Source organism: Aulonocara stuartgranti (assembly GCF_965226115.1).
Source record: "Aulonocara stuartgranti genome assembly, chromosome: 23".
NCBI lineage: Eukaryota > Metazoa > Chordata > Actinopteri > Cichliformes > Cichlidae > Aulonocara > Aulonocara stuartgranti.
Genome location: NC_138958.1, coordinates 34,024,355 through 34,036,815, shown reverse-complemented (window position 1 = coordinate 34,036,815; position 12,461 = coordinate 34,024,355). Strand labels below are relative to the sequence as shown.

General features: G+C 39.5%; 1 protein-coding gene across 1 annotated transcript; it reads left to right on the top strand.

Moving 5' to 3' along the window:
- The first annotated feature begins 4,046 nt into the window (after positions 1-4,046).
- Positions 4,047-6,698, top strand: LOC309700433 (general transcription factor II-I repeat domain-containing protein 2B-like). Its single transcript, XM_082523946.1, has 2 exons — positions 4,047-4,129; positions 4,761-6,698. Exon 2 carries the CDS (start codon positions 4,797-4,799, stop codon positions 6,162-6,164), a length of 1,368 nt encoding a protein of 455 aa, XP_082380072.1. The 5' UTR covers positions 4,047-4,129; positions 4,761-4,796; the 3' UTR covers positions 6,165-6,698.
- Positions 6,699-12,461: the final 5,763 nt, after the last annotated feature.

Sequence of the window (12,461 nt, the reverse complement as noted above, 5' to 3'; positions counted from 1 at the left end):
AAGTTTCACCCTGAGATTAAGGTTATTACTCAGAGCAACTTTGCATTGATTCCAACATTCTGCCGTAGCTCCAGATTGTATTCATTTATACCCTCTCTGAGTCTAGAACGTGACTTGTTTGAAAAACCCTCATGGCATACTAGAAAGTCTTGAATTTTTAATTTAGGCAGATACAGAGTTCTTCCTGTCAGTTGTTCCCAAACGTTCATGTTTTTCCAGGTACCAACACCAGAAAACCACAGATATCAAACCTATGCCATTTCATTCATATTGCATTCCTCCCTTTGACCAGAGAATCTCAGGTTATGCATGGAGGGAATCAATCTCAGGGACCATCACTGTGAACAGGTCTAACCAATATAGTCCCTGATCAGTTTAGTTACTTTAAATTTAAATAAGAGCGTTCTAGTAGATTACACTGGGTGCGCTGAATAACAGTTGAATGCTGTTGCATCTACTGTAGCTGCTATTTCACATTCATTTAAAAGAGAAATGTGTTACTGTGTAGTCTGCTTGGTGTGACACAGTTTTCTTTCTATTACCATATACACCCAGAAGCAACATACATAATGCATGCATGGAGCTAATATGCAACCACACTGCCATGTATCTGATGTTCTGTTGACTTTGTACAATTAGTTTTAGCTTGACAGATAAAATGGGGGAAATGTAGTTCCTTGCATGAATTTAGCATGGTTAAATGATCTCGCCTTTATCTTTTATTATCTGTGTTAGTGGCTTTAAGCCTGTGTTAAACACTGCTTTATTCTCTGCAAAAGAGATCGTAAACGACGCAGCATATTGGTTGTTTTTGCATTATGAAAAGAGCTTTTTTCTTTAGAATCAGGGAGGTTTCATGTTTTTTTGGTTCTCCAATCATGAAACAAAAGACGTTGATATAGAGATGGCAGACTGGGTCGCTGTCACCCTCATGTCTAACATGAGGTCATGCACTTAGGGCATCAATCTGCTCATGCTGTGATGGAGGATTTGCCGTCCCCTGTAAAAACAAGAGAGGAAAAAAAGGAAAAAGACGAGCTCAGCAGGCTGGCGAGGTCATTCCTATCTTGTGCAAGGTCACAAAACTGCCACTGGGTAATTGAGTGACGCTCGCCTGGTAGCTGCAGATCGGAAAAAGGCGCCTCTCTTCCATCTGTTGGGAGTAAAAGTGAATCGGAACTATTTCATATCTGCTGGTTTTGTGTGGCGAGGAACAAAATTTCTCCTCCGCTCGTCTATTTTGGATGCTCAGCAGAAACATTCAAGGCAGCAGAGGCAGGCAAAAATGGAAGTTTATCTGCTGGGAGGAGTGGTGCAACCAGATGCGACCACTTCCCCTTGCTAACCCTCATTGCCCTTCAAGGCGACAAAAGAAAGCACTCTCGCAGGACTCACAGTGCCACACAGTGCCACACAGTCGCAGTAAGTGCATCAGCCAGGAAGTGAATTCATGTTATTTGCCCATTACCTGAAGGCACAGAACTGCTGATGGCAGGGCTTTCTATATTCGTGGAGCCTCTCTATCCCATCAGTGTCTTGTCACAACCAATCCAGCTGCTCCTTCTGATAGCTTTCTTTCAGACCTGTCTCTCTGCATCCCTGGTGCTGCGTTTGTTTTTGAAAGGCCATCAGCTCTCAACAATGTCTCTCAGAGGTCCCACATGTCCTTGACCATATTTGCTGTGTGTGTGAGTGTTATGTGTAGGAATAAGCAATTGAGGGTGACACTGTGTATGTACAGAGGTAAAGGGAAGAGGTTTTTTTTATCCTTTGCAGAGTGCCTGAAAAAAACAGCTGAATCCTGGTTGGTCAAGAACCACTCCATAGAAAATGAAGAAGTAGCGCATCACTGCAATTTACGCCAACAATCATTCAAGGTTCCTCAGAGCAAGAAGATAATTACACAGATTCCACACATGCCTGCACATCCAGACGGCTGGCTTAATTTACTTTGAGCGGGGTTGGTGCAACCTTGATGAAATAACTGTCTTCACAAAGCAGAGGCCTAATTTGACTTGAATGTATTGTGTTTTCACAGCAGAGATAAGATGAGATTTTTTTTAAAAAGAAAAATTATTATCTTGTTGTTGAGAGTTTAGGAAAAATATTGCTACCACAGTTGTGTCTGTATGATAAATATGAAGCTAGGGGCAACAGACGGTTAACCTGAATGTAGCCATTCCTGTTTTCCAAGGGTGCTGTGTCTCCCAACTGGCACATAATAGGAACAAGTCAAAGCCTACTGTGTTCCCAGGGTCCTGTATTCACATAACATCGGGTCCTTTGGGGGCTATAGTAATATAATTATAAAATAGATATTGGCCTACACTTTAGAAAACTATCAAATTGTATCTGGGAATCACCAAAGGTAAAGCTTAATGTTTTCTTGGGGCTAGTGTTAGAAAAGCCACGTCCATAGACATGTGGTTAACTGGTGACTCAACAGTCTTATCAGTAGTTTGTTTCCTCCATCCGAAAAGACTTGTAAAGACTGGCAGATGTTAACTTTTTAGACCCAACTTTTCAATGGGTTGCCAATAACCTGGTGGATTAGGTTAAAAAAGAAGGTTAAAAAAGAAGAACAGACATCTGATCTGATAATTATTCATGTCTAAAAGACGTTTTTTGACTTTAAAATGTAGCTTCACAGCAACGCGACGAAGGCTGTCCCAATTTGTAGACTCCTCCGAACCTGGCTGACAAATGCGTCCTCCTTTTCCCCAGATTTGAAGGATGGGTCAGGTGTATCCTTCGTGGCCCACCGTATCCCAGAATTCATAGCACGACCCAGCCAATTCCAGTTTCCAACAATGGAAACTTAGTTTTAATATTACTCTTATTAATCTTTCTGGGTCACAAAGTAAACTTTTAACATATTTTCAGGCGAGAAAGTAGCCGTGTAAACTTCAAATATCTGCTCGGTTTATCAAGACATTGCGTATTTGTAAAAAGTGCTCTGTTCTCCACTTGCTCAATAGCTAGCCGGGGGGTTCAATGGTCACTCGAGCCGGCGAGAACAGCGAACTCTCGGCTTCATCGTTTTCAGACCCCCGCAGTCTTTCACTACACAGGTTAAACATGATATATAAGTCACTCAGATAACTTAAAAATGTTATTGTTTGGCTTTTTTCAGTGTTTTATTCTGGAGTAAATCGGTTTGGCTGAGATCAAAGTTATTAGATTAGATTAGATTAAATAAAACTTTATTAATCCCTCGGATGGGTTTCTCCGTGGTTTTCACACAGCTGAATAAACGTCAAACAGAAAACTGATTAAACAGAAGTGTGAGATGGTCAAGAATTTACGGCAGTGTCCTGTTATATTTTAGATAGCAAGGAGCAGACGGCTGAGTTTATTAAACTCCACTGAGACAGCGGTGACACAAATCTGAAGGCTAGACTGTCCCATTTCACAGCCTCACACTTTCGGCCTTCTCAGTCTTCGAAGGACCCGGCCCACATAGACCGCGAAGGCCGGGTCCTCCGAAGGATGCGGCCTAGGTTTTGGGACACAGCTATAGTGTCTCTTTATTAACTTAACATTGTTTAGGGTGAAAAGTTAAACTAACAAGATGCATAGTCAGATTTTTTTTGAAAACTTTTAACATTAGTATTGTGAGGTCACCCATTCCCAACAGCATTAAGTCTTTATGCTAATCTTATCTTTATGCTAATCTTATGTTTATGCTAAGCTAATCTTTATGCTAAGCTAAACTAAATGAATATCAACTTTTTTTCTAATATTTAAGAAACTGCTGAGACAAAAACTGTGTTCAGTAATAACATGGATGTTGTGTAGCTGTCTGTTCACAACCATTTCGTGACATGATTACTTTGCAGTCATGTATTTTTCGTTGCCTTGTACGTAGGTGTTTCAGCTGTGGTCGTTAGCAACAAGGCAGGTTAGCAACACGTTGCTTGCTTCACTAAAAACATTGAAGTAGGATCAATCTGCACATTTAATTCTAAAGAAGAATTTGATGGACTTATATTTCCCAAAATGTGATAAGAGATGTTGTCAATGATCAGGGGTCACCAACACGGTGCCCGCGGGCACCAGGTCGCCCGCAAGGACCACATGAGTCGCCCGCGGGCCTGTTCTAAAAATAGCTCACCATAACAACTTACCAGTAAGCTGCATCTATTTTTATTTTTTCTTGCTATTTTTTTTTTATCACAATTGCATTGGCGTTAATTTGTTAGAGATAATATATAAAAAAAAGTTTATTATTAAATATTAGATCATGATCTAATATTTAGTGCTAGCTGGTCTCCACGGAAACAGTTGCCGTGAAGACCAGCAAAGGCAAAGGTGAGGAGATGAGGAAAACATGGCGGAAAAAAGGAAGAAAACATATAATTTTCACAGTGAATGGGAGGAAGAGTTCTTTTTTACCTCTGTGAAAGATTCATGCGTGTGTCTCATTTGCGGGGCAACTGTGGCAACGGCAAAGCGGCACAACGTGGAGAGACATTTCCGAACGTGTCACACAAGCTACCATGCTAACTACCCAAAGGGCAGCACACTGCGAGCGGAAAAGGCCCGCGAATTAAAGGCAGGTTTGAGCAAACAGCAGTCTTTTTTCACGAGACCGGTGAAAAACTCTCAAAAAGCAACCGAAGCCTCATTTAGAGCTACACATTTCATGATTAAGAAAAAGAAGGCATTTTTAGACGGGGAGTATTTCAAAGAAGCAATGATGATAATTGCAAAAACTGTGCTTAAAGACGAGAAATATGGAAACTCTCTCTGATGTCCAGCTGGGGGCAACTACAATTGTTAGAAGAGTGTCGGCTATGTCCGGGAACTTGGCCGATCAGTTGGATCAGGATCTGGCAAAGTGCAGTTGGTTTAGCATCCAGTGTGACGAGTCCGTCGACAGCAGCAGTACATTACAGCTGATGGTCTTTATCCGGATGGTATTTGATGGTTTCTCCACAAAAGAAGAACTTCTGACACTACTGCCGCTAAAGACAACAACGAAGGGAGTTGACATCTATAACGCGGTGAAGGAGTTTTTCGCGAAGAAAAAGGTACCGTTGGAAAAGCTGGTATCAGTAACTACCGACGGGGCTCCTGCTATGATCGGCCGACATACGGGATTCATCGCTCACTGTAAAGGTGACACAGAGTTCCCAAACTTCATGCATTACCACTGCATCATTCACCAGCAGGCGTTATGCGCAAAGGTGATCGGCTTCGAGCACGTCATGACTCCCGTCGTGAAGATCATAAACAGCATCCGCTCCAGAGCTAAACAGCACAGAACATTCAAGGTGCTATTGGAGGAGCTGTCAGCTGAATATGGTGACCTGCTACTACATACGGAAATCCGATGGCTCAGCAGGGGACGGATTTTGCTTCGTTTTTTGTCACTTTTGGGTGAAATCAAGGAGTTCATGCAATCCAAAGGGGAAGACACATCTCTGCTGGAGGACACTGAGTGGACACTTGACCTTGCGTTTTTAACAGACATTACTGGGAAACTGAACCATTTGAACTGTGAGCTGCAAGGCAAAGGTAAGACTGTTGCTGACATGATAAGTGCTTTAAATGGATTTAAAGCCCAGATGAACATTTTCTCTGTGCATTTACAGAGAAAAAAGGTGCTGCACTTTCCCTCTGTGCAGATGGTGCTGAAAGACAATGCTTCTGCATCTGAGACTTTTGACAAAGTTGCAGAAAAGTACACTCAAGTCATAAACCGACTTGGTCAAGAGTTTGAGAACAGGTTTTGTGACCTTGATCAGCTTGAGCCATGTGTCTCATTTGTTTCCAATCCTTTCATGAATGTGGACACAACATGCATTGCTGAGCAACTAAGTTCAATGTTCAGCTTGGATGCTGGACAGGTGGAAATCGAAATTGTAACATTGCAAAATGACGTCCACCTCAAAGCCTATCTGGGTGCACCAAACTTTTGGTGCCTTGTTGACACAGAAAAGTACAGTGGTGTGTGCACAGCAGCTATGAAGGTTGCCAGCCTGTTTGGTTCAACCTATCTTTGTGAATCAGCCTTTTCTGACATGAACTTCATCAAGAACAAACACAGAACACGCCTCTCCGATGCACATCTGCAAGACTCACTCAGAGTTGCAGTGTCAAGTTATACCCCAGATTACAACACACTGGTGAACAGCATGCAATGCCAGGTTTCCCACTAACAGACAAAGAAAGCCATATTAGATGTTCTCAGTGGCAACATTACAGTGTCATGTCAAAGTTGAATTTAATTATTGAAAAACAAATGTGTTTGTTAAGTGTAACATGTGACAATTTGCTTTAAAATGCTGCCAATTTGGTGAAAAGTTCTGTAAAATTTGAAAGTTGATTTTTTGTATGTTACATACATACAAAAATAATGTATGTAACAGTGCATGATTTGTTAAAATTTGTTAGTGGTAAGTGAAAATGTTGTAGAAGTGATCACTTCAAAATGTAAATACTTGCAGAGATATATAGAAATAAAGCGTTGCATATTGATATTTATGTTTCCTACCTTGTTTCCTAATTGCATTCTTTATAATTATGGTGAAAAATAATTAACATAATTAGTGTCCGTACATAGATGAATATCATTAATTATTAATGATAACACATAATTAAGTTAAACTGAGGAAATTTGTTATTTGAGAAGTGTGTGTCAAACTGGTAGCCCTTCACATTAATCGGTACCCAAGAAGTAGCTCTCACTTTCAAAAAGGTTGGTGACCCCTGTCAATGATAATATGGGGAGCCTGAACAGGCTCGAACGTAGTTGTGCGTCTCTCTCTGTGTTGCACGTCCTTCACCTTCCTTTAAAACACACAATGCCCAGCTCAGCCGAGAGGCTTTGTAATGTGCTGTCAAAGCCCATTTATCTCCGTTATTTGGCCCCACTGCTACACTGTGAGTGCACAGTAGGGGTAGTGGGTTTGGTACTTTGGATCTGTCACTGTCTGTTACTGTGGAGTATTCCACAAGTTCATCCTTTATTCCTTTTCTCTCTTTATGTTTTCACTTGGATTTGTTCTCTTTCTCCCTCACTGCTCATAAACAGATATTTCTCTGGTGTTCTTCTTTCCAAAAAAGCACTTATCGAGTCAGACTGATTTTCTGTGTCTGGTTTAGCCTGTTTTTTAATGCCTTTTTCTTCCAACATTTTCAGTAAAACCAGTGAAATTTTTTATGGTTAATTGTGAGTCCATCAGGCATAGAACCCAGCAATATATCACTAAAGCTGCTTTAGACAGCATTTTTTATCCACCTTATATTAGAGAAGCCGGTCAGTTAAACCCACAGAGAATAAACATGAATCTGTTTAACTGGATTAATTCAGGCTAGCTGTTCAGATATTTGATATTATTCATCTATTACATTTGTACAAATACATGAATGTAATATCTTTCACTCAGTGAAATTTGTTTCCAGCTTCAGTATGTTTTCTGCCTGCATCTTTACCATTTTTATTCAGTTAAAACCTAAAAGCTTCTGACTTTCAACTTAGCAGGTAAACAGATATTTTTGTGATATGAGCACACAGAAAATATAGCTAACACAGGCAACATTAAAATTCAGATTTATTTTAACATGATTCGACATAAGCTAGAGTCTAAAATACAATACATTTGTAATATCAACTTTAATATCACTTACACGTCATTCTAGTTGCCACCAGGTGTCTGAAAAGTCCCATATCTAGCTTTTACACAGATGTGTTTTTCAAGGACATTTTTTTGACCCAAATCTACTTTAGCAGTTTGGAGATGTATATTATTTTATTGATTTTTTTGTCCATCTTTCTTTGATTCACTACATTTTGAATGACTCTTTTTGCTCACTGGTGTTGTCAGATTCAGAAGAAAAGAGATATTTCTTGTATGCTAAGAAACAAGACTATTAATCAATTTGAATGTTACTCTATGTCTGTAGAATACATACACATAGGCGTCACTTGATAGAGGTGATAATATGGGTTGTAATAGGTTATGCTTAAAGCAATTTAACAACCAGAAGCTAGTTTAGCTGTGACATAATAGCCACTGATGGTTTGCTACCTTATGAGAAAACTTTACTATTGGTTCTCAGTTGTACTCAGTGTGACCTTGTAATCCCATATCAGCTTATCTAACCTTGCGGATGCTACTGCTCAATAAATTTGCTATTGTCTTTATTCACTTAGTGCGTATCTTGTCTAGTCGTCAGACTAGATTTAGTTTAGCCTTTTTAGATATAAATCTTAAAATGAAATAACATTGTATTGCAGAAAATGAGAAACTGCAATTAGAATCACAAGAACAAATGAACACCTCTCTCTCTTTATTGATTTTAAACTCAGGAAATTGAGACCGATTTAGGCTCTGTTATGAGTTTTTTGCCACTGGAGACGATGCAGGGCCACACTGAGGATGCCCATATGGAAAAGAAATAGTAAAAACTTGTATGATTTACTCATGAAAGTGGCCACTTTCTCATTACTTTCATATATTGTTTTAGTAAATATCCAAAAGGGCGACCGTGGCTCAGGGGGTTGGGAATCGCATCTGTAACCGGAAGGTTGCCGGTTCGATCCCTGGGCTCTCTGTCCTAGTCGTTGTGTCCTTGGGCAAGACACTTTACCCTACCGCCTACTGGTGTTGGCCAAAGGGGCCGATGGCGCGATATGGCAGCCTCGCTTCTGTCAGTCTGCCCCAGGGCAGCTGTGGCTACAAGTGTAGCTTGCCTCCACCAGTGTGTGAATGAATAGTGGTATTGTAAAGCGTTTTGGGTGCCTTGAAAAGCGCTATATAAATCCAATCTATTATTATTATTATAAAACATACAAGTTTCATTATATAATTTTTCAAGGGATCTTATATCTGTTTTCACCCTTGTATGCTTTTCATACAAGTTTCACACAAGACAGATACAAACTTTATAAGATTTATATATATCTTTTCCATATGGGTGGACAGTGTATGTTGGGATGGATTTGTGGAAAGATTAAAGCAGGTAGGCTTATTGATTGGCAGATAGGTAGCAGTGAGGTGGCTATTGATTGGGCAAACAGCCAATTTTTGACCTCGAGTACTCTGGGTGAATCAATTGGTTTAATCCAGTGGGAGAGGAAACAAATGAGATGGTTAGTTCTCTATTTTTGGTGTCATTTGTCCTCTTTTGTGGTTAATGAATCTCGTATATTCCTTAAATAATAAATAAGGATAATTAATGTCATCTTGGCTTTACTCTACACATTTATTTTTCTACCCCAAACTATAAAGAAAGGTAATGAAATAATCTACATATACCCCTTCTTTTTTTTTAATGTCAGAGTGTTCAGGCTACTCCAGCTGACCTTTTGAAACAGCTGCTCATTCAGTACCACAGAAAATACAGTGTATAACTTTTCCTATTCATGAATACCCCAGAGAGCAAAGACTAGACTTATTGAATGCTTTGGCATATAAAGATGTTTCCTAATAGTTCTGCTTAGATTGTTGAACCCAAATCAACACCTGATGTCACATAATAGACAACATACACAACAATTTTTGGGATCTGAAACCAGTTGCTGAAAACACATTGAAAGACAAGCATACTAGTTTATTACGAACAGCAAGCTAAAGTCAGACCATGTTTTTGCATAGGGTTAGTGCATTTTTACATTAGTTTAGGAAACCAAACAACAAATGCTGAGATTGAGACACAGCCTAAATGTGATAGCAACTATGGGATAGCAACAGAAGTACACGGCAGACCTGTATCACCTAACACACCACCATCTCCCCACCTGCCAAGTTAACAGCTGCAGGGATCTGAAACAGTGGCGTGGTTGCTGACAGTAACATGACTGGATCAGAGATACCCCACCAAATTAGGTCAGCAGTGGTTGGATCATTGCTTCTGTCGGACTGAGAGAGGTCAGCGTTCTCACCTTGTCTGGCATGCCTTGCTCATCCTGTGCAGGATGCAGGCACAGAGCTGGGAGACAAAGTCTGCTAACAGCACAGCAGCATGACACCGCTTCAGTGCTCCCCACTATGGCCCTGCCTGCAGACTGGAAAACACAAAAGCAGGTGAAGTGTGGCAGCGGGTGGATTTATATAGCACAAGTTGTTTAGGGAAAATGGCATGCACACTTTAATATGTCACAATGCTTTTAATTAACGATTCTGTAGAGCAAAGGTTAACGACACCGCGAGAATGGAACAGCGAATTGCCCAGAGGATTAATATAACTGCACATTCAAGATGGATTTGCATGAAAGCTGCTATAATCAATAATTGTGTATTAACAACAGTTCAGCAGCATGATTTGAGAAGGAGCCAGCCAAAGAACTCACCCGAAGGGACGCCAGCTTCTGTGAGACAATAGAACGAGATTAAGACCCCACAAGAGAGGTGTGTCATTATTCTAAGAGCAAAGCAAAAGTGGAAAACTGTGATTTGTTCATAATGAGAGGCTGTTGTTTGTTGAAAGAAATGTGCCATAATGAAAACTACACAAAGAGGCAGTTAAATAAAGTAAGATGTACGTTAACTAGAAACGAGAGGCGGGGAAAAGGAAAAGACTTACAGTGATTTAAATGTGAAAGTAGACATAAAAAAATCTCCAAAAAATGCTAAATAGTGTTTCTACCATTTCCTGTTTAATTTTGTAATCCTTGTTTGTCTTAAATTGTAGTTTCCACTAACTCAGCGTCTGCCTCACCGTTTCCCTCTAATTTTCTGAACCACCTGTGTTCAGTCACTCCCACTACATCCAACAGCTGTCATCCACCTTTCAGTTGTCTTTGTTCAAAGCAGTTAAGCTTTATGGCTAGAACTACTGTATGTTTCTTGCATTTCCTTCCTTATTACATTTCAGCATTTTCTCTTTTTTTTGCCTCCTGTCTGATTTGTCTACCGAACATCTTTGTATGACCTCGTCTTGCCCAGTGATAAAGATTTTGATTTGTTATCTGTCTTGCATTGTCAGTATCTTGTAAATCCATGTTTGAGGATGGCAGTACACTGTTGAACAGTAGCAGGTGATTGATTAGTAGTAGATTTTGATTGATTATCTGAGGACAGACATTAAGCAGAAAGTCTGGGAGTTCTCTCTTCTCCTATTGTCTGGATCAATTTTTATTGTAAATTTATTTATTTGTGTGAAGTAAAACACAAATTTCAGGAAGCAGATAACAATTCAGCATGTACACAGTCTCTTTGGTATTTTTTATTGCTTTAGAATAAATATTCATGAAATATTCATGACTTCTCTCACATAATATTATCCCTGTTGTGCCAGCACACATAATTTAGTCTTCTGTCTGTTTTTGTGCTTACCTGAGTCACAATGTAATAAGTGAAAAAACAAAAGGTTTGTTGAGTATCAAGCTACTGTTGTGTCTTTAGGGAAAGCATCCTGCTGAGATTTAAAGGATAAATTAAATATTAATCGATTTCCCTCTGGATTTTAAACCTTGGATGTGTTTCAAAAAGATTTCTGCTCATGTTCTGAAATGATTTATAAGGATTCATGTGCATTTTACTGAGGCTGCCTGAAAACAAGGACGTGCTTACCTAACTAGTAAGACTTCTAAACTTGAAATGCTTGACAACTAGTTTTAAGATCAGAAAACCTCCTCCTCTATCTCCAGCTATCTCCAGTTTTTGTACATTTTTTTATGATATAGTTTTAAGATATAGTTGTCCCTCGCTATAATGTAGTTCACATTTCGCGGCCTCGCTGTTTCGCGGATTATTTTTGTGCAATTTTGTTCTTTTGTTTCTTTACATCTTCTGCATCCTGATTGGCTGTAGACCATTGTCAATCAATCTCCTCTGTGCTGTCTCTCCTGTACAGTACAGAATATGTTCAGCTTGTCAAATTTACATAAATCTTCAATCGCTAGCAGTGTGACTGTGAAGTGCTGCACGATTGTATGATTGTAATTTTTCTCCACAACAAGCACAACAATGTCGACAAAACATTTGCAGCGTCAACGGCACCTGCGGTAGCACCCAAAAGGCAGAAGAAGATGCAAATTTTTCTATGAAGGTTTGAACTTTGAGGGTATTTAAGCAAGAGAGAAAAGTGTGAAAATGTTAATACCTGAGAAAAGTGTATAAAGTGTGTATTGAGGGGTTTTATAGCCTTAAAACATCTGTAATGATTGTAAAAAATGAAGTTAGGTGAAATCCGCGAAGTAACTATCGAGGGTTATTTTTAGAACGTAACTCCGGTGATAAACGCGGGACCACTGTACACATGCTGTTTGATATTAGCTTCATTTATAAAATACTTTTCAAGATTTTTTTTTGAGAGATGGTCTGTTGACCCTCTTTCAAACCCTTTTTTCACACATTGAAACTTGTGGCAATGTTTGAACATGAATATCCTAAAAGCTATTAAAGATAGAACCCTGAAATTTTAACTGGTCCTTCTTACCATCGAATTGAATCAGGACCTGCAATGTGGGACAGCTACATCAAAAAATGTATTGACTAGTTAAAATATGA